This window comes from Pseudopipra pipra, chromosome 4 (assembly GCF_036250125.1).
Source record: "Pseudopipra pipra isolate bDixPip1 chromosome 4, bDixPip1.hap1, whole genome shotgun sequence".
NCBI lineage: Eukaryota > Metazoa > Chordata > Aves > Passeriformes > Pipridae > Pseudopipra > Pseudopipra pipra.
The window spans coordinates 34747990-34771706 of record NC_087552.1 but is presented as its reverse complement, the minus strand read 5'-3'; the positions used below and the strand labels follow the sequence as shown (position 1 = coordinate 34771706).

Genomic DNA, 23717 nt, shown 5'->3' with positions numbered 1-23717 from the left:
CAAAAACCTAAAGGCCATAAGATTGTGTTTTTTCTTCTGACGTACATGAAACAGGTACCATAAAATCAGTATTGTGAAAGTGTATAAGTGTAAACTTTGGTGCATGAAAATCACTTTTTTACTATGTGGAGGTACTGGTGCTTGCTGATGTTCTAGGAAACTCAGAGAATTAATCAGCTGCCAGAAACTGAGCTTACAGGGAGAAAATTTTAAAACAAAATTCTTAGCGAGTTCATAGCTCTCTTAAATGCAGTATGTTCTGTTTTATAAAATGTTTATATCACTGCGTAAAAAGCTGAGGCTGGAATGCTGATCAGAAAGTTATCATCTAGGCCTGAAAAAATTGCAAGGATTAAAAAAAAAAAAACAAAAATGAGAAAACAAAATCACTTATAAACCAGAAAGAAAATATTTCATATTTTTTTAGTTTGGGATGAACCCTTTGGATCACTCTGTCACTCAGAATGTGGAAAACCCAGGCACCACACTCTAGTTTGAGTTTTGTACATTAATGAATTTCCTATTGCATACCTATATTTTATTGGGGGCTCTAAGCACTAACTCCCTCACAGTTATTTTGTGAGGGAGTTAGACTTTTCTTCTAGAAAAATCATGTTTTCTGATTTAAAAGAAAAAAAAGAAGAAGAAAAAAAAGGAAAGCAAACTAAAAAAACCCACAATAAAAATCTTCTGCAGTTTTGGGTATAATGCCTTCAGACCACCTAAATGTCATCTGCATTCCCGATCCATTTTCCTGAACTACTTAAATCTCTGAACAGAATTCTCAGTTATACATTACTAGTGAGATTTGGGCAGTGATCACTGTGGATGGACTTAGTGAAAAGAAAAATAAAGACATGTGTCGTGGTTTGAGACCCTCAAAAGTCCAATTTCTAAGCCCCCCACACTTTGCTTCAATGTGAGAGGGGTTTTCAGACATAACATGTCTAGTATTACTAACACAATAACTACTATAATACATTTATATACAACAATTCTAACTATCTCTCCTATGGTAAAGCAATATATTTACATAGATCAAATCCCTCCTTTTCCTCCAAAAGAAGTTCAGAAGGAAAGAAGGTTTTTTCCACTTTCAGGGCAGCAGTGTCTCTCCTCTTCAAGGCAGCAGTTGTAGCTGGATTTGTTGTAGCTGGAAAATCTCTATCTCTCTCTCTCTCTCCATTACAACACAGGTTTTTTTTCTCTCTCTTCTCAGTCCTTCGGCTCCAACTGAAGGTCTCTCCCATGGGCTGCAAAGCAGGGACAAAACTTGCCTTACCATGGTCATATCATAGGGTGCAAGGCATCCCATGAAAGTCCCCTCCTCGAGGGGTTAAATTCCCTCGAGTCAGAATGGTTTAGGGCTCTCAGTTTAGGTTTTTTTGCCCCAAGTGTTCTAACAGAGCTCCTTGCTCTCTCAGCTGCCAACATGGGAGGGGGGAGGAGGAAGGCCACTTTCCCTGCATTCCGTCCTGGTCCAGCTCACAGGATGTCTCTGAGTTCTCAGCTCTTCTCTCTCTCTCTCTCTAGCTGCTGCTACATTTCAGAACTCCCTAAAAGTTTGGAAGCCCACCTCTCCTCTTCAGGAGGTCTCTGGGTTTTGGGAAGGTAATCCAGTTTTACCCAAAACAGTGTCTGCTGAGTTTTTTCTGCTCTGTTGCCAGCTCTCCCTCCTTGTAGGACATCTCTGCATCTCTCAGCCTGGCTATGTGCCATGTTGCTGGTTGCTGGCTATCTTCTTGGCTTTCAGCCACAGCTCTCCACTCAGCCCTGCCTCTTCTGCTCTTCCATCTTCTGCTGCCCACTCACAGTGGAGAAACTCCCCCAGCCTTTGGCCACGGCACTCGATTCAGTTTTAATACTGTTCCGGGTTTCCGCAGCCCCCGGGGGGCTGGGGGCCTTGTCCCCCCCCGTGGGGCTCACTGGCCCTCACTCAAACACTTGGCATCTCAAACCATGGCTGCCTCTCTTCCAACTACATAATCCGGTTTCCTTTTCTGGTCTGTTGTAATATGTTGATTTCACAGGGGTGAACTGTAGCTTCTGATTGGCTCTACACCAAGAACACCACCTCCTGGGATTAACCACTTTCCAACTCCAAGGGAAAACCCTTTTTAACCCATGACGGACATGACATTGTTTATTTGGGAGAGATGTTTTTTGAGGGGAAGGTTGTGATTTTAAGTACAGAAAGTTTTTACAAAAAGCAAAAAACCTCAAACAAAAAGTTATTTGAGAAATATATTGGCAAAAAATGCTGGGAAAAAAGTACCCACAAACCAAACCAAAATGAATCCTAGGTTCTATGATGGCAAACAAATTCAAGCAGTCTGCTTCATTATACATTCTCCTGTGGGGAGAAGTTGGGAACAGTCTTTGTAGAGCTGTGGATGAAGAAGTGTAGTCAAATGATCATAAACTCTCTTATACTCAAAGACTTAGCATATGAAAGCAAGGTATAAAACCAAAGGAAATAATTGTTGATTTAAAAACAAAAATCACCTTTAGGTTTCTGTTGTATAAACACTAAGACAGCAAAGGAAAGATTGACTACCAAATTAAAGTTTTCTTCCTATATTATTTTACTCATTATTCATGACATATACCATGATTCTTAACATTTCAGGTTCTTATACAGAACAGAGTTGCGTTGGAATCATTGTTAAAATAATTGTTCAATTCTATCTTTTTGTATGGCAAAATTAATTAGAGTTTCTCAATGTAATTCCAGAAGTATCTCTCCATTTTTATTTGAACAGTAGGGGACTGAACAGAAATTGAACTTATAGCAGTTTTTTACCATCATCAAATGTTCTCTATTTATTGCTGTTGATGTTTGAAGGCTCTGTCTGTTTCAGCTATGTTTGTGTGTCAGTACAGAGGCAGGTTTTTTCAGGGACTTAGCTTGTGAGTTAGTCAATAAAACACTGAATATTTGTCAACAAGCAGTGTCAAATAACTTTGTTTATATTTCACCATCCCTTTTCAAATGCTGCTTAGAACATCAAGTTCTATTTGTATTGAGTAGTAATTAACAAAACAAACATTGAACTGCTATAACAATAAACTAGGGATATTTATTTTGTAGTTGTAAAGGAAACCCAAACAAAACAACCAGATAAAACCCATACTACCAACAAAAAAAAGCCATCCATAAAATTCAGTCTCTGTGAGTGATGAAATGATGTTGTCATGTGTGAATCTTACTGAAATACTAATGTCTTGGTTAAATAACCACAGGGATGTTTTATCCATGGTTTCTAAGAAAAAGAGGAAAAAACCATAATACAGGCATTCATTTACTTAAAAAATAGCTATGGTACCTAAAGATATCATATGCCACAGTGAGTCAGTTAAAGGGCTGGAACAGGTTAGTGTGCTTCAAAGAGGTATCTAATAATGTAACATAAGCAATGTTAAAGTCGTCTCCAAACTGCGTTGTAGCAACTAAATTTTTATACACTCCATCGTATGTCCTATTTTGTCCACAAATACCTTTGGCAGAGATTAGACAGAAAATTTTAGACAGCAATAACAATAGCCATTTTCTAGATAAAACATAAGGACCTAGCTCTTTTGAACAGCTGTTCTTCCATCTTCCACTAATAATGTTGTTGAAGAATAACACTTAGAAAACATGTGTTTATCTTGTAAGGGAAAAAAGTAAATCAAACTTTTGTTCATACACTTTAGAAAGAGATAAAGATCAAAATACCCAACTAGGAGGTCTGTTGAAGTTAGGTGGATTATTTTGAAGGGACATCCAGTTGTATTGGCTCATGCTATCAAAGTTAAAAATTAAGTCTTAAAGAGGGTTCTTTTTCAATGTTTGCAGTGGTAACATGGAATGGTATATTGAAGAGTTAGTAGAAACATTGTCTGTGCAACCAAAGTGCTAATACAGAAAGCTAGAATTATCTTAAGAAAGGTGAGTTATTTATAGTATTACCAGGTGGGTTACATTTTAGGTGCTTTATTTTCCTCTCTCAATGAACAACTAGCATAATCATCTGAAGCACAGAGTTGTGCAATACAAAATTCTGGTTTTCATCTTTGGATGAAGAAATACAGTGAGATGTATGTTTTCTGAATAATATTTTTGAGTGCATTTAAAGAAAGAAGACTGAAAAATTAAAGGGAAGTTCGTAGAGATTCTAGTTTTCATGTTTAAATTTCGGTCTACAGGAAGACCCAAGATGTTATAGTAAAAGTCATCTTAAATGAAATATGTGCATAAAAACATTGAGATTATGTTCTCTGGGTATGAACATAAACTGGAAAGGGAGGTCTTAAGAAAAAAATGCCAATAAATTGGGAAAGTCGTAGATGATGGAAGAATGCAGGAATAGTCATAAGGACGAGAGGTTAATCTAGCCCAGTATTTTCTCATTGATAACATCCAAAGGATAGACTGTAAGAATAACAGAGCACGTAGTAATAATTTTCTATCAAAGTTCTTTTAATGTGCAATTTTCAGATTTCCTGTAGCTGAGGTTTTTGTTTTTACAGGCTTTTGATAGTCTTCTGTGGTTTTGAGGAATTTATGGAGAAAGTTACAAAGTTTGTGAAGAAACAAGGAGGAATTGGTTGGGAATATATATATTTCATTTCCCTTGGCCATGAAATAGTAGAGATAAGGAGCCTAAGTGGAGCCAGAAGGGCAAAAAGCTGGAGTAGAACCATGGACTTCAGGGCAGCAGACTTCAGCCTGTTCAAGGATGTGCTTGGAAGAATCACATAGAAGATCATATTGAAAAGAGAAGGGGTCTAAGAGAGATGGTTGGTTTTCAAGGATCACATCCTCTACTCTCAAGAACAGGCTGTCATAATGAACAGTAAATCAAAAGCAGCCAGAGGCCTGTATTAATGGACAAGGAGCTCTTGACAGAACTCAAGTGAAAGGAAGAAAGGTGTAAGGAGGGACAGGTGACCCAGGGAGAACATGGAGGTACTATTTGAATGTGCAGGTTAGGAAAGACAAAACCATCCCAGAACTGAATCTGGTGAGAGATATGAAGGTCTACAGAGGTTCAGGACTATATCAGCAGCAAAAAGGAAGACTATGGGAAATATGGACCCGTTACTGAGCTGTTCACAGGACCTAGTGCCAAAAGTTTAAGATGTTTATGCACTAAAAGCCTCCTTTGCCATGGTCTTGACCAGAAATATTGGCTTTCAGTAATCTCAGATCCCTGAAATCAGTTTACAACAGTAGTACTTCTGTAATGTATCACTGAATCTAATGAGAAGAATTGAAGAAAAATGAGGATTCTTTTTTTTTTGTGTATCATTTCGTGTATCATTTCAAAGGATGACAACAATTCCATAGGATGTCATTTAACTTGTTCATTTTTGCAGAGACTTAATTTTTTCTTGCTGATCAGATCCAATCCTAAATATCTTTTCTTCTACAAATAACTATAACAGCTGAGTAAACATATTGCTTCTGCAGAGTTTAACTAGTTGATAAAATAAAAATTGTATTTTCTTTTACAGGCACAGTATATGTGGAAAGATTAAACAATACCATTCACTAGTAGAATGTTTGAATTTCAGATTACTGTCAGATATTCTCATTTAATATTTGTGATGTTTGATATTTGCATCATGGCTTTATTTCCAAGATGATGAAAATAATTACTGTAGAGACGCAGGCTTAATTGTGATAACCTTGTTTTTAATGTTTCCTGGTAGGATTTTGGAGATGATGGGTCCTTGTACATTACTAAGGTTACCACAACTCATATGGGAAATTACACCTGCTATGCTGATGGCTATGATAAGCTCTATCAAACTCATATTCTCCAAGTGACTGGTAAGGAAAAATGTTCTAATTACCAAGTCATAAGGGACTTGGGGTTTGGATTTTGTTAAGCAGATCTGCTGTTGCTGTTTTACTTTTTTTATTCTGTTACAGCTTATAGAAAAAAGAAATATAATTTTTTCTTCATTTATTACCTTTAAATAACCTTCCAAAACAATAAAATATAAAAATTTTCATTTATTACTTCCATATCAATAATAGTTATTAAAAGGTGTAAAGATGGTCCAGAGGGCTTGCTTTGCACCCGTCATATTATAGAGAATAATATGTGGTTTTATATATACATATACATATACATATACACAGATAGAGTAGGTATTGATATTAATTTATTAATTCTGGAACACATTGGAAAAAATAAGTGTGTAAGTCTCTTGTGTTAAGAATGTTTTGTTTAATATAAAATTAAAAATATGCACTTCCCTAAAGGTTTTGTAATTGATGTAGGCTTCTAAATTCACATTTATTATTTTGAAATCTAACCACGATTTTATTGGATGAACTTCAGGCACCTGGACTTGAAGTCTTGATCTTTACATTTTCCTGCATCTGTTCAAGTTCTAGGGAACATTTTGTTAAACTGTGTACTTGGACAAAACTTAACTGGGCAACATTGTTACTGGTGCCCTGAAGACAGGCCTTTACTTTCTCTAAAGCTGCTCTATCCTCTCCCAACTGTTTTTCCTATATGCAGTTTTTTTCTAATTTGTTTTAAACAGTTCTTATTGTCCACTGATGAAAGATCTGTTGTACTTTATCACCACTGAGGTTTAATGTATTTTTTTTTCTATGAGTGACCCTGTGCTTTCATGTTTTTTCAGTTCATATTTGTCTTTGACTCTTAAGTCTCCCTTTCTGCAGTAAACTACCAGTGTCTGTCATTTCATGGTGCTACTTAATCCTATCCAGAATCACATTTGACCTCAATCTTCTCCAAATTTACTTTGTGTGGACAGGCTCTATTTCTCTCCTTAAGCATACAAACCTTAGTTTCCTGGCTATTCTTTGTTTTGTTAGCTGTTGCTCAGTTGCACAAAGCCTTATTATAATTGACTTTTCTTGATATCTCATCCAAGAATGCTGAAATATTTTGTTATTCTTATCTTTCATTGATATGCACATGAAATACAGCTTCCAAGATTAATTTGACTTTTAATATGATTCATTCTTCTTTTAATAGCTTTATTTCCCCTTTTCTGTTGCTAATATCCTTCACACTTTAAATTACTTTGACTTTTAGTGCTTGTTTGCAGTTTTATAAGCATGTTGTCTCTGCTGTTATGTTTCACCAGAAGCTGGCTTATAATATTTATCTGTCTATATATTTTTATTTTTTTTTCTAAATTCTTCCCCTCCTGGCCCCCAAGACTTTGCACTTTTCCTCCTTCAAATTTTTCTGCAGGGATCATTTTCTGTCATTTAAAAAGCGAGGAGGAAAATACTGGCTAAACTAGTGAGAAGACTGAAGTGCAGTTTGTTCATATTTTAATTTCTGCAGACATAGCAGAGTTAGTGGTGAGTTGAACATATTAGGAGGTCCTTGGCCAACATTCCTCCTGTTTTATGGGTTTTGGTTACCCCAAATTATTAACAAAATTATATTCTTGTCAAAACATTCCTTATCTATCTCAATGTGTAAATAATCCTACAGAGGTGCATTGCAGCAGTTAAAATAGTAGGATTCCTCATGTTTGTCTCAGTTCAGCACACAATGAGGCAAAACTCCACTGAAGTTGAAGGTTTTCTACAAGACTAGAAAATCAAGGAACATAATTTGAGAGAGACAATTCTAGATTTTTTTCTGGTGATGGAAGTGTCTGTCAAGATATTGTTTTTTTTTTCATCTGGAAACCACTGTAGACCTCAGATAACTGCTGTTCCAAAGGTTGGCACTGGAATGGTACCTTCTAACATGATTTTGGTTGATGATATTTTGTGGAGCAAGGAATGGGAAAAGAAGGCCCTTTGAGCAATAGGATCATTTGCAGTGCATGTTGTGGATAAACAGAGTTAAATCCATTGAGATTAAAGGTCAAATGAACAGCTCTTCCACAGTTTAGATCTGTACTTCTAAGCAATAATCTTCTTAAGCGCAGGCATGATGGTCAGTACTTGTAGCTGTGATAATGACTAATTAATATAATGATACTTGTATTAACTGGAGAGTCAGTTAAAAGGTTAATGGGATAATGAGGCTTCATTGATCACAAAGATGTAATGTGAAGGTTCAATGAAAACAATGTAATTAGATTTTAAGTCCTTTCTTGATTTCCATTTATGTACAGCTATTTTAGAAAAAAAAATATATTTTTTTACATTGACTAGTATGCAAATATATATATATAAATCTGATTTATTTTCAAAATTAAAACCTTTAAGATTTTTTTAGTTTTGGATTATCTGGTACAGTAGTAAAGAATAAGAGAATAAGCTTTCTTTAGAGTTATAAAAATACAGTTAAGGAACATTGTAAAAGACTTGTTTTATGGTGAAAAAATCAGTCTACTCTTATACAAGTAATATGGTAAATAGTGTAAGCAATATTATAGTAAGCTGATATTTAACACTTTTTCATAGAAACTATAAAAAAACCCCAAAATACAAAGTCATAATGGGGCAAGAGTAACTGTTTCACAATGTAATCCTAATTATTAGCATTTACGAAATACTTAAAACTTTCAATGTGTACAATTTTGAGATAATGTGACTCTGAGACTATATGACTATACAAATCTGAGTCTGTAAGTTTGATTTTTATTTTTCTTTCAATATATCAGTTATATTTAAATTAATTCTATCAGATATTTTTCCTTTACTGCTGTTGACATCACATGACATGAATCTCGTTAATTAGAAAGTCTGATCTCAGATGTATATATAGTCGTATCACTATATATGTAGTCTTAGTATCACTGAAGACAAAGAGGAGCTCTGTAACTCGATCTCCCATAAAATATTTATGTCAACTCCATAATTAGTTTGCTAAAAACTGTCTTTACTTAATTCGTATTTCAGAAGAATTTATATCATCTCCCCTATGCTTCTTTATTAGTCTCTGTTTTGTCCACAGCAGCCATTCAAACTTTTATAGGTGAATGCTGGTAAATGCTGGAAAAATTCTTCTAGACAAATTAATAAATGGTGCTTAGAGAGAAAAAAATCTGTAACAAACACATATATTCTTGTAATGTGTGGTGTTGTATTTGGTAGGGGGCCACCTGTCTCTAAAATGCCTTTTGATGGTATGAATGTATTCAATTAGCCCCTTTATAGATAAATATTCAACTCTTTAATACAACAGAAGTGTATGCATCGGTTAAGTGAAAAAACAGAAGTTTATTGACAAAACAGGATTGTTTTTCCTTATGTCTGTGTTATTGTATATGTTAGTTAAGGTGTTAAAAAGGATTATAAAAATTAATACTCTTTCTTGTTATTACCATTCTTAGGATTACATTAATGTGATATCTATATCTGACACCAAAAAAAAAAAGCCTTGAAAATTACTACTGAAAAAGCTGAAATACCTAGAAAGTTTGTGTTTTCTCAGCAACTCAATGTTTATTGTGTTGCAGATCCATGCTGTCCATAGCCAGAAATGTTAATAGTAATGATCACATTGACAGATATAGACATGATACCCAGATGAGTTTAAATATCTTTTTCATAATTCAAGTTTTTCTATTTTTCAAGTATATACAGAGCATAGCCTAGATTTTCCAAATTGACGAATTTTACTTTTGGAAGGTTGTTTCTAGACAGAGAAGCAAGATGTCATTAGCCATATTATAAACAAAATGGAAGACTGACTTCAAACTGAATCCAAAAATGGTACGAGGTTATGGTGTATCTTACAAATCAACTTAATATATATGTAGCACTTATCTGATTTTTTTTTCTGTTTGTGTATGGTATCCTACTCACTGAGATTTTACATTAATTTCACAAGGCAAGATCTTTGCAGATAGGTGACAAGAATTTTCCCCACATTGTTTTCAAGACAAAAGGTTAGCAGTTTGGGTACCTTAAGATAAAGAAAGGAGACCCCAGTCCCTTAGCCTGATGTAAATTGGGTATTTATTATGTCTGAAGAATTGTTTACCAGCTTTGTTTTTCCAAAGTATCTCAGTTTAATAAAAAAGAAGTGTTACTATAAACAGCAATAGAAGAACCTAGAGCACTAAATATATTACCCGTTTCTTTTTTAAACATATACATTCTCCTTGGATTCAAGACAGCTTGAACAGACTATATTTTCCCTCCCCCCTCTGCCATCTCCCCATCAGACCTGACTGAAATAATATTCAGGAGATTTTATAGCAAATGTAAGATTTATTGAATAGTTACGTATGCAGCATATTTGGAACCAAAAGTCTCACGTAGCTTTTTGAACTGAAAGATAAAGGATACAGGATTCACTCAATTATGTGTTATATATTACTCTGCTAAGTACAAGCATGCAGTGTCTCCCCACCCTTTTTAACCTATGTAATGATATCTCCCTTGTAAAGTAGTCTAAGTTAGGTTAGGACATTAGAATATACCTCTTTAAAAGTCATTGAGAACAATCACATTAATTGTGTACTTAAAATTTGACTACTGGTAATATTTATGCTCAGTTACACACACACACAAAAAAGTTATTCAAATGAACCCAAAGAGTTTACATCAAACTTGTCATACCAAATTAACTTTTTAGACTGAGACCACAACTGCAGTAATATTTATCCTGTTTGTATGCCTCAGTTGCACAGTTCTTTCTTAGTGCTATATAGCAGGTAGGCTTCGGGGTAATATGAAATAAAAAGTATAATGCAAAACAAGATCTGAAAAACATTTCTAGCTGTATAGGTAACCCATCAGACAAAGATTTGCTGAGGACAGTGGGAAATGGCAACTAATGGAGGAAAGGTAGTGCAAGAAATGAACTCTAATGCAAGAACACCTGTGCCTGGGAAAACACTGCTAAAGGGAAAAGGCTCTACTACAGAAACAAGAGATAGTAAAAGAAAACTCAGACATGTTTTCATTTGAGCAGGTCCTCACTTTCACATCTCCTAACAACACCAGAGTAGTTAATTTAGCAACAATAGCACCTTGTCATATAGGGTGGGATTTTGTTTGTTTATTTAGGGAATATTTGATTTCAGTTATAATATTTTCTAAAACTTTCTTAACAACAACCTTGCCCCCAAAATATTTGCTTTTTGTCTAAATGAAACTAATACATTGGACCATTAAAAATGTCTCTTCACAAGTGCTCAGCAGAAATCTGTCAAGGTGTGATAGTTAAATACCCACAAGCTTTTATATGCAATAAAAATATTTCACTGACAGAAAAAAAAGACAAGAAATATCCTGTCGTAGGTAGTCAGAATGCAATTAATGCAATGCCTTACTATTGGTCCTAAAAGTTGTTTCTGCTGCTGAGATGCCTGTGAGTGTTCAATTATGGCAATCTGGTTTCTAAGGAGATGGAGCTCCTTGCTTTTCTGAGACAAGGTGGAGGAATAAGCTATTTGGCTTTGCTGCAGTGGGAAATCTGCAATGTAAGGTAGGCTACCTAAAGGACCTGGGGTCAAGGAACAGGGTAGACATAAAAATTGGACCTTAGGAAAAGAGGTAGAGCGAAACTGGGAGCTGAGGTGCCAAATATTGGCCAAATATGTTTAGACTACTGAATGTGAAGTTGAGTGGGGCTTAGTGTGAGGAGCACAGTGGGGAAGGCAAGGTCTCATTGGGGAACACACAGATGCTGTGAGAGAGGAGATAGAACAAGGAAGAAGTGGAGGGGAAAAAGGAGTGGGAATACCAGTCCTCAGATGAAAAGTAGAGATCCAGCAGAGTCCCTTCCAGAAACTCAACGGAAATCTTAAATCTCTGGTTTTTGTATACTTTTTCTCTCAGCTAGTAGTCTAAGAAACTAGCAGCCATAGTTTTCCAAATTTTAACCTTCTTCCTTGTTATTTTATGATATTTTTACAGTTTGCATATTGGGGTTATGTGCAATTTTCTGTGTACATTATTTGAAAAGACCCTTCTCTCTCACTGGGTTTAAAATATCCCTGAGACTTACTGATTTTTGCATCCTATCTGAGATAGACTACATTTGTGTATTTTTTTGCAGTGTAGAAATTTAAGGAATTTCTATGCTCTAATAGGACAGCATGCTGGGACATTTCTTGTAAATAGCTTGATAGCATTTTAAAATATTTAATCTTGTGCCAAAATAGACACAGTTAATTTTTGATCTTGTTATCTTCTTTCATTATTAGCTGATACTTCATCCTCTACCCAGCTGTGTTTTGTGACACAACCTAAGTATTCCACATTTTTAGAGCTGTATTAAACAAAACTTTGGAGAATAGAAAATATACTTCTTTAATCTTATTGCAGTTAATTTTTTTTATTGTTTGAAACAACCTCAAGCAAGTTCTCTTTAATTCTATAATTAAAGATATGTAGTTATTAATCTAAAAAATTTACATAGTGGAATTTTTAAACTTGCTTAACCATTGATAACCGATAGAAATATGTCCATTGTGATATCATATGTCCTCAATCTGCCAATACAGATTTGTGGTAAGTAGCAGATTTTTAATTGGCAAGCATATACTGTAGCAAGTTTTCAAACCTTGAAAAAGTGATGTCAACAATTCCTATCTTATCCTTTACTAATAAAGAAACTCAGAAGACTAGTCTTATAGAATCATAGAATCTGCTCAGTTTGAAGAAACAGATCAGGATCATTGAGCCTGAACCTATGCAGGACACCCCAAGAATTACATCTGAGAGCATTGTCCAAACACATCTTGAACCATTCCTGCCAGGTTTTCCAGGCATGGGGAAGGTGAAACACATGGAAGGGCAGCCATCTTGTCTCTGTCCTGTGGCCACGTATGTTTTTTTCCAGGTGGGGGAGGCCAGTTGCCATCTCAATTTGGTCCTGTGAGGAGGGCTTGGGAAGTTTCTCCTCATCAGTTGATTTAACCAAGCTTTATCAGAATTGCTATTAGCATTGTCCTTGGTAAAGAGTTTTTTGGTTTGGTTTTTTTTTTTTTCCCACTTATATCTTGTCGTATTTGATCTCTCTCTCTTTATTGGAGAAACCATAGGTATTGAATCTGAGGGAGGAGATTTCTGTCTGAGGTCTCCACCCCTTCAAATTGTCTCAAACCAACACAAGAAGGCAAATGGTATCCTGGGCACAGAAGGTCCTGTCTGAACAGGTGTAAACCTGAACAGGTTTTGTACGATGGATTGCTGATAGGTGTTTTGCAGAGAGGGGAAAGGGGGGACATGAAGTGTTAAGGTTTGTGAAACAGGACAATTGCAGTCTCTTTACATCATATAATGACTTACTGGTTGTATATTATTCATATTTTATAAAGAAATCTAAGGAAAAATAAAAATCTTATTACTTAGTCACAAACTATTGAACTAGTATTGAGGCTTTTTTCTTTCATATTACAGGCAGTGAAAACAGGTTTTTCTCAGTGAACGTTCCTTCTGCTTCATAAATTTTCTGAGACAGAGTTCCACATTGAATGTCCCTGAATTTGTGACTAATATCACATCTCTGTGTTGTTATTTATAGCTGCAGGAGTCTTTAGAATTGCTTGTAATTATTTCTCTTAAAATGAAGATAATGCTGTTCTTCACTAAATTAGAATTGTTCTCTGTCTTCAGTTCCACCAGTTATCCGAGTCTATCCAGAAAGCCAGGCAAGGGAGCCAGGTGTGACAGCTAGCCTTCGGTGCCATGCTGAAGGTATTCCTAACCCACAGCTTGGTTGGCTGAAAAATGGAATTGATATCACTCCAAAGTTGTCCAAACAGCTAACTCTTCAAGGTAAAGGGGCATATTTATTGCTTCCTGCAGGTTGCTAGTGCTTTATCAGCGTATCCTTTCCATACTAGGTGCCCTTCTTGCAGAGATTTAACCAAGGGTTGAAGTCTAAGCTTAAGCTTTCAAAATATGTCTTTCAGTTACTCCTCAAGGCAGATATCTTCTCTACTTTCTCTTTGTTAGAATAATGATTGTACTTACTGACAGGATTACAAGTAAATTCTAATATTCTCTTCTCTATTAAAAAATGTGAAGTATCCAAGTGGAGTGAGTGGCCCAAGGCCCATTCCCAACTGGAATTTGTCACTGCAACTATATTAATGACTTTTAATGGGTATTCAACACTAATAATTAAATTGGGAGTCAATGTTTTTGTCTGTAAATATTTATTCTAACACATCGATATCAATCTGACTATTTTTCACTAATTTAGATTAGAAGATGGACCAACCTTTACCTTTATTGCAGATCAATTGAAAACATCAGGTTTTTTTGACTGAAAAGAATCTTAATCAGGTTTGGGGACCTGATGGTGAACAAGATAGGAGGAGAAATACCTGAAATGGATGTGCTGTTGTCTGAGGGCTATCAGTACACCTCCAGGGGAATGCAAAGACACTGCACATGCACACACAAACCCTGTCCCTCGATGCCCTCCCCCAAAAAAACCTGAGAAACCAGAACCCCACAAGCAAACCAAACTGCAAATAAACCCTAGCCAAAACTAAAGTCTTACCTTTAAGTAATCAACAGTTAAGATTACTCAACAGTCAATCTATGAATCTTCAGGGCTCAGCAAAATCAGTGGACCTGTCCAGCATAAAATCTTCATGCTTCTTCAGTGCTTCTGGTGATTTGTGATCAGCCACAGAAAAAAAAAAAATCTGATGTTTTAATGTTCCCTTCAAAACCTTCTCTCAGTCATCTGCAAAACCAGAATGTGTCATTAGAATAGGACAGAACTCAGCCTACAGTGGAAGAAGCAGTGGGACAAGCATGGAAAGTGCTTCTCTGAAGAGTTACCTTCCCTTCAGGTGTCATAGTTTTGTGTTCTTTCATGGACAACTCTCTTGAATATTTGTGAAAAATTGCCTTGCAGAAACACTTTCCACTATGACAGAAAATGATGGAATCCTCTTCAATAGCAGCACGTTGTTAATTTCTCCTGTAGAGATTTGAGTGGAATTTTTTTCCTTCATCTCTGTTTCACATATTTATGATAAATAAATAAAAAGGATTCTTCTCTAAGCAAAATACACTTAATTCAATTTTCTTGAATGTGCTTAAGTGAAATTAAATTTCAAAAATCTCACTACATTTTCTTAGATATTTTCCTGGGTTAAACTATCTATACATTAACTTCAAAATAGAAGGGATATTACGTTATAATCCTGTGCCCCTTCTAGTCCATACTTTAGAATACCTACAAAGCTGTTTTTTCTATAGTTCCTACAGCTGAACAAGTATACTATACTTAAAATGCAATGAATTATTGTTCACGTCATTAATCACATGACATTATTTGAAAGACCTTTGCCTGTGAAACCTAGATTGTTTGTTGACATTCCTACACAAGCTAATGTATGGTTCCTGAAGTGGTTTCCATAGGCTCCTACATTGATGTAGGTGTAAAATTTCACTGCACGTGTTTTTCTGTTGTTACATTGCATTCACACAGAAGCAAAAGTAGGTGCCTCTGGTTATGAAAAACAAATAATTTTATTCAAATTTATTCTTTACTTTGAAATTTTAGCCCATTCTGTTCCATGGAAAAATGGATTATTTTGTGTAAAGCCAATGATATTTTCAAGTGACCAAATGCAACATAATAAAAACCTAAAAATTACCCAATTTTAGAAACAATCATAGTAATTTAAACATATATAAAACCTTGGACTAATATTTGGCTCTGAGGTGCAAAATCAGCTGAGGTAGTCCAGATATCTGTGAGATGAATAACAGTACATGTAATTCACTAACCAGTTGCATACCTTTGGACTAATTTGGCATGCCTCCAAGTTATGAACTCAGGAATGAAAATGGTTTAATTAATATGAGCAGAGAAACCCTTTTGAATTTATAATCTGAAAGCAATGTACCATGTCTGCATGTTGATTTTTTTTCCTCTCCTTTCAGCAAATGGTAGTGAGGTTCACATTAGCAATGTGCGCTATGAAGATACAGGAGCATATACTTGCATTGCAAAGAATGAAGCAGGAGTGGACGAAGATATTTCTTCTCTTTTTGTGGAAGATTCTGCTCGAAAGACCCGTAAGTATTATGAGAAGTAGAAAAATACATGTAGCTGTGACTTAAATTTAATTGGTATGAAAACTGTGAAACAATAAATAAATTAAAATGAGCTTGTGTAGATAGTTGATTTAAAAAACCTGAAGCTTAAATAATGGTATCCAAGAGTCACTGAAGGCAGAGTTTGCAATCTGATGTTTATTTAGAAGTGGAATGAAATCTCTGATTCATTCTGTGAATCAACATGTTTTTCACATTGAAGTTAAATTTTTGATAGTTTCCTCGTGATAGATTTGTTGCATATGAAGGGAATGTGAAGGGAAAGGAAAAATATTAGTGTGGTTTCTGGGGGTTGATGGGGGTGTGGGAGGAAGACCTTTTCTAGTCTTTCTTCCTGTATGTTCTTGAGCTATATCATGAGTCAAAATTGGCCCTCAGGATATGAAAGCAATTACAAGTCTTGATCTCACCTGCTGAAGTGGCAGCAGGTCCAGATCAGTTCCAGCCTGCTCTTGTGCCTGTATGACTGGCTCTTCAGAAATGTGGAGCAACAGTGACCACATTCACTTACTAAGTCAGGAGTTCAATGTGCCAAAGAAATCTCTACCACTGCCAAAGAGTGGCATTCTTCATCCTCTGTCAAATGGTAGTGGGATCTATAAACCTTGTTAACCTATTATTTGTCTACCTTGATACTTCTTTCCTCTTCCCTTACGTCCCTCTGCTCAGAGAAATCCATTTCTGAGTTTACACTTCACCCATTTCTTTTGTTTGGTTGAGTTTTTTTCTTTTCTTTTAAATCTATTACTTTAATGGATACTACATATTCATTAGAACTGTATCTGGCAAAATGATAGATATTTTACTAGTGAATTTGATTGCATTAACTTAAGGCATTCCTGTTTATCTAAAAGCTTATTTAGCAGTGCCAAGTACTCGACAGAAAACTAGAGGCAGAATTAGTAGCACTGCAAGTCTGCCTGACACTTCCAAGTCACAGGACATTGAGTTCAGTCACATATAGGTTTACTACGTTTTAAACGTTTCAGAGGAAATCTTCCATGCAGGAAGATTACCAAATGGTAATATCTTTACTTAGCTGCTTTCAGTAACACTAATTATAAATATCTTTTCAAAAGTCTTATAATGGGGTTTTTTTAAAGTGTTGTGAAAATGACTGCTCAGACATTTCTGAGAAGGCAGCTGAGGATAAATAATTTGTTTGATCATACCGCGTTTCTGGTAATCTGGTGATGTGAAGTAGCTTGGCCACTTCCATTTGCCTTTTCCATTGTGTGAAAAATGTTATGGATGTTGCCAGATTACAAACCCTGACAAACTCTAGTGTGTTGATGTTTTGTTAAAACTTGTTTGGCCTTAATAACAAAAATATTTATATCCAACTGTCCAGTTTCTAAGTGTTTCAGTTAACTAATTGTATCTTCTGAAGACCTGATGTGCTGTGATCATGTAGGGACATCCACACCTATGCAAAATACTTTTTTCAGGACTTGTGATGTAATAATTTTAAGTCAGCTAACTTTACAGGATTTGTTAAATCACATGCCATGCTATGAACACTGCTTGCAACAAATGCTTTAATATCTACCAGCACTAAGTAGTTAACGATAACCATTGGTGTCATGAAAGATGTAAATGAAAGAAGACAGAATACAAACCCAATTATTTCTAAGACAATTCATCTAAAATATATAGTCTTCTTCCTTCCTATAGAAGTAATTTACTCTACAAGTTCTGTGTAGTATGTTGAAGAAAGGCATTTTACCATTATGTTCCTTGGTGTCTGAACATGGTTTCCTAAAAATTGGTGCACATTCAAGTACTTATATAGTCCACAGCTGCATAATTATAACATTCAAATGTAGATCCAACAGATATTCATGTGATAAGCTCCAGTTTGCTTACTTTGGCTCAAAAACCGGTTTCTGTATATGCAAGAAAGGTGTGTACTAATAGAAAAAGCAGTTACTCTCAATATCCTTATCACAACTACATAAATAAATTCCCTTCACAGGTACAAATTTTGATCGATGTAGTTTAAAAAAATGTTGCCATTTTTAAAAGAAGTTCCTTTACAGGGAGGAGTTTCTAGCATTAGAAAACTGATATTAGGAGTGGAAGGACCTCATTATTAACTAATCTCTGCTTGTTTTCATATTTCCTCCAAAACACTTGTTCATGCAAAAAATTAGGGATTATTAGGGAAGAAAATGATATAGGTAAAACCACCTGGATAGGATTCTGGGCTTTTTTTACCCCACCCACGCATATTAAGCACAATGCTACTGCTACTTTAAATTTAAGCCTGCTGATTAGGTCACAAATTACATTCTAAAGATAGCCTCTGGTGGATATAAATGTGATTTCATATGTTCTGATATAAATTATACCTGTTGTTGAGGGCATTTTTATAAATAATTTTGCTTTTGTCTTCCTTTAAGAGAATTAAGCAGTCACATTTACTTTTCTAATACTTTTTTATTTTTTTTTTTTTTTTGTTCCTTACTGGAGAGCTCCCTTTTGGAAAATTTAGGATATTGTTTTGAATAAAATTAGCACAAATTCTCACTAGCTTGTCAGTTAATCCAGACTTTTCTCCTTTGTAATGTCACATAAGGTAAAAATCAAAGCAAACTAAAAGCATTTCCGAACATTGAGTTGATTTGCTATTGAGAGGTTAGTGACAATTTTACAGTTGAGCTCTAGGATATAAAGTACAATTGCACTGCCTGGAGCATGACAGTAATTTTATAAACCACATAAGGAATACAGAACATGATTCCATTATTACAAGTACATGCCTTTTATTTCCTAAAAAGTCTAATAGTCAAAGTAAATGTTCACTTTTATACTTATCTGACCCATTGTTAATGTATATATGAAAACGTTCAAGTTTTAGAGCTACTTTGCAAAAATAAACTAAATTTTTATTATTTTTTTCTGTGGAATCTCACTTTCAACACATCCTAAATTTACAGAAGACTCCGTACAGTGCTTTGAGAAAAAATTAATATATGTGGTAGAAAAGGCATAGCAAGTTCATTTCTTTGTGAATAGGTAATGCAAACAGCTTGTAAGAGAAAATATTATATTTTCTGACACCTCTGACTGAATAGCCAGTGCTATTGTGAATAAATAGATTAATAAATAGTAAGCAAAGCTTTCCCTCACCTGTGTGTCCAAAAATGTTATCAGATTACTAGATTTTCAAAATGTACAGAATTGGTTACAGATGCATGTAATGCAACAGAAAAGCAATTGAATGAATGGCAAACCTATACTGATGCTAGTAGCAAAAATAAAAATATACAATGAAGAGTATGACTTTAGGGTGCCAGGGCTTTGTTTGTTTCAAAGTTTCCAGTTTCAGAAATTTGAAATCCAGTTACCAAGAAAAGTCAATATACTTTGATGATAATGGTTCATCATCAAGATGGTAATCTGAGATGGAAGTGAATGGAAAACACTCTGAAAATGCTTTGTCATTCAGATCTGCTCAGTAAATGCATGCACTGAACATGGAACTATTGTTCTGTCACACATAGGCAAAAATTTGAATAGTGGATGACAGTCTCAAGAGTAGTTTGGCCTCCCCTTAGCACATCAGCCTTTTTCCATGTGTACTAAAAAATAAGACTTCTGAAAATATGCTTTCATTTTAACATTGCCTTAGGTGAGAGAAATGATACTATTTTCTTTAAAATACCTTAACTTTAAATATGTCTTTTACCAATTAACTCACTCTGCAGCTGTAATTTTATATACTTAGTAATTGTGTCCCAACATATGGACACTTTTTGCTAGATTTGTCAAGTTGTAATGGAAATTTTCAGTTTATATTACTATATAAACATTTCTTAACTGGCAGTAAGTGTCTGCTGCTCTCTATTATTAGATCTTGTTTAATTCCTCTGATGTTGACCATAACAGTACTATCTAAAATATTTCTGAATGTAAGAACTGTGCTGGTTTGAATCTCTAGAGACTGGATTTTTTTTCCTGAGAATTACATTTCTCCTCAAGCTTTCAGCTAAAATCATCAAGAATGAGATAGGTGGTCTGGGTGATAGTTGAATAATCCCTGCAGTGACTGGTAAAAACATTCTGGGGATTAACGGCCTGGTCTAAATCTCATTGAAGACAGAAGAGTATCCCCTACTGTCATGATCCTCTAATAATACCTGAGAGCTCAGCTGTGTTGGAAGGAGTCTTTGACATAATCACATTTGTAAATACAAATTGCCGTTTAAAATCTGGTTTTAGTTTCATTCCAACGTATTTTGATTTTTCAGAACAGATATTTAATGGATTCATAGATTTAGGCATGATGGAGCCATTTTATCTAAATATTCTATCTTCTCCATTTCACGAGACATTAAATTGCATCCTGTTCTGCCTGAATACAGATCTAATGCTTTGTTTGCCTGAAGTGTGTCCTCACAGATATGCATCTACCTAGGTCAGACATGTAGAGTCAAAAAATCCCTCATTTCTCTTGGTGTTTTGTTTTACTGTTTCACTAATACAGAATAATGCTTAGTTTCCATTCTGAAGTCAGCTTTTCCTTCAGTTTCCTCCTTTGACTCTCTCTTCCCCCCTCCCAATAAATTGACTTCTTAATAATTCTTACCCTATGAATATATGAATATTGATTAATTTTTCTCACACACTAAATATAAGTTTCTCATAATAAGACAGTTACCATAGTACTCAGTCTTTTTGCCTTGAGAATTCTAATTGGTTTTGGTACAGTTTTCTCAAAAAAATGGGAACTACTCTTTGCAGAAGCAAATGTTTTATTTGCTTCTTGAATATTCTGTGTAGAGAAGTATATATTTGGTAAATTTTTTTTCACATCCACTGATTTTTTGTAACATTTTTCCACTAGTATCAGCAGTGGAAGTTTATGTTTATATGTTTATCTCCCATATGCCATACATCCTATCAGAACTCACTTTCCAAATCCTATTCTTTCTCACCTGTCTCCGTTAAACGTAGTCTGTCTTGTGTTTTCCAAGGGATCTAGATTTGCATTTGGCTATAACAAAATTTAATTTATTTTACACACGTACTTAATGAATTAATTCAAACATCTTTTTAGAACTGTTATTTATCATTACTGATAATTCATAGATGTCTTAGGAAATGATTTTTTGTTTGTTTACACATCATTGTTGAAAGTACTTAAGACAAAATTCACTAGCTGTTTCTCGGGATGCATTCCAGAACTTTCTTCTTCACCTCTTACTAGTGGTTTAACAATGAAAACTATGTTTTCAGATTAATAATTTTGGCAGTTTTTAACTCAATTAACCTGTACTTTACCACTATTGTATTGCTCTAATATTTAATCAGAATATTCTGTGTTAACAAATTAGATGTTTAGCAAAATTCTGGGTTACAACTCTATGAATGTTTACATCATCAAACTCCTAGTCGCACCAAAGAATATAATCAGGTTTATGTGGGAAGACCTGGTCTCCATTAGAACATATTAGCTGACTTATAATTATGTTCTTGTCCTTTGATTTCTTACTGAATTTAATTCTGTGCAAGTGTTGTCTGTTCTTTTGTCTGGGATATATACCCCAGTATAACTAGCCTACAGCTACTTCAGTTATTAAGTTTCAGGGAGTGGGGGAACTACTAGGGGTTTATGTAGTGGTACTTAATGGCACTATTAATATTTATATATTCTGAAATTTTTTCAAAACTAGTGGCACTGGACTAAACATCTAAAACAATTTTTAGCACTTATTTTTATGCACTGCTTTTGGACATGGTTATTTTAAATATTAGTCTTGGCTACGCACTATTTACCCTCCTTTTTGTTCCTTTTTAAGGTAGAAAGTATTTAATCAGTCTCTGTTTTCAATTATTATCCTGCTCCTGTTCAAATACAGGACAAAAATATTTATAGAAGAATATTGGCAATAGACCATTTAAAAAAACAAAATTCGTTCATATCTGTACAATTTAAACCTTGAATATCTCTGATATGACAATGCTTTTCTTTTACCTTTAGCTACTATCTGTGACAATTTTCAGGGCCTTTGCTGCTGCAATGGTGTAAAGGAATATCAAACTACTGGAACTCCTTCTGTTAGCAGAAAAACGGGATGTTCACTGTAACTAAGGCTATTTCTTTTCTTAAAGGTTCCTATTCCTTTCTTTTTCTAAACAGGCTCTTTATTCTAGCATCTCTGTGGCAACTGGTAAAGATGGTTTTTCATTTTCTAGTTTGTACTACGTGCAGACGCATTTCAAGGAACTCTCAAATCTTTATTAACGGAGAGCTTTCTCTTCCATACCAGTGGATTAAGCATCATTTAGGTCAGGGACACACAAATTTACAGCTGCATTGTAGATTTATGTTAATGACTAGGCTGATAGTCACAGACACAGATTGGATCAACCCAACTCCTACAAACCATAAGGCAAACCAAAGTCATCAGCTTGCTCTTGTTGAAACACTGTGTGGAAGCTGAAGAATTTAAATATAGAGCAAATATAATTTGACAGTGTATCTTGACAACATATTAATGAAAAATGTGGAGTGGGCAACATGTTACTGCCTTTTTTGTTGATACATAGTACAATAATAATCACAAATAGAGGAGGAAGAAATTACAACTTCCATCTGTGGGATTAATTTATTTAATCAGATTCCACTCAGTATTAGGACCAATGAAATTCTTAGTCAAAGTAACATTAACTGTTATTATATTGGAATATAATACATAAATAAATACTAAGTAAACAATTCCGTTAAGTTAGAAAAAAGATAGGAAGGAAGACTTACACTAGTAGGGGGAAATTTAGTAGAAACAATGGAGTAGAATATATCAGTGTAATCTGAGACACATATGGAATATCAGATTACACTGACTATAGGTATTTCTTTCTAAAGAAGAAAATCTGATAGTAAAGAAAACAGGAAAATAAAAAAATATTCATCATCAAAGACCAGGGAATATTTTCAAGAGTAATTTTCAAGTACTTAGAATTCTTATTTTAGCTATTAATAAAATATTTTGAAGTAAAATAACTTCAAAAATCCATTTATTTTTTTTCTTTCTTAATGATTTTGACACATATCTCAGTTGTGCTTCAGTTTCTTATCATAATCGCATCAAACTAGTGTCATAGATCATGAAACCACATTCTGTTTCCTTTAAAGTGAAAGAGTTTTGCGGGTTTGTTGTCGATTTCTATTTTTTGAAATATTTTTATATCTCTTAATTTAAAAAATCACTTTATAAAATGCAGTTCAGTTTGCCATTGATTAATATGACTTCTAAGTTGTTCCTCTGAATTTTATCGAAATGTATGTATGAACCTTGTTGAGACACCTGTCACGACAGGGAGTTATCAAATAATGTTATTCAGACATTTTCAAGACCAATCTGACAGTATGTGATGATATTTTAATGTTTAGTAGCTTTTAATTTTGATCATCAATCATAGGACTCTTGTGTTACTCAGTTCACCCCCTATGACATCATCATGTATGACAAAGTAATTTATCCTACAGACTCTTTCACGTAGTCACAAAAAGCAGGATAAAAGGTCTCTGCCTCATGCACTGTGTCTTGAGACTAAATTTAAAAAATAATATACCTTTTCCATGCCATTAAGTAGATCTATTTCTAACTGCCTTTTTTTACGTAATACCATGGTTGTATCACCTAACAAGACATTATGTGATCTGAATGCTACTGACTTGACAGGTTTATGGCTATCATGAGCAACGAGGCATTTCCACTGTCTT

At 34.7% G+C, this 23717-nt stretch overlaps 1 protein-coding gene across 5 annotated transcripts in view; it reads left to right on the top strand.

Moving 5' to 3' along the window:
• FSTL5 (follistatin like 5) overlaps positions 1-23717 on the top strand; it is a 295874-nt gene that overhangs the window by 218154 nt on the left and 54003 nt on the right. For all 5 annotated transcript variants that reach the window (XM_064652364.1, XM_064652368.1, XM_064652367.1 and 2 more), the window contains 3 exons: positions 5698-5818; positions 13517-13678; positions 15812-15946. In XM_064652364.1, coding sequence (XP_064508434.1) covers positions 5698-5818; positions 13517-13678; positions 15812-15946 — 418 coding nt within the window. The remainder of the gene's footprint in view (positions 1-5697; positions 5819-13516; positions 13679-15811; positions 15947-23717) is intronic.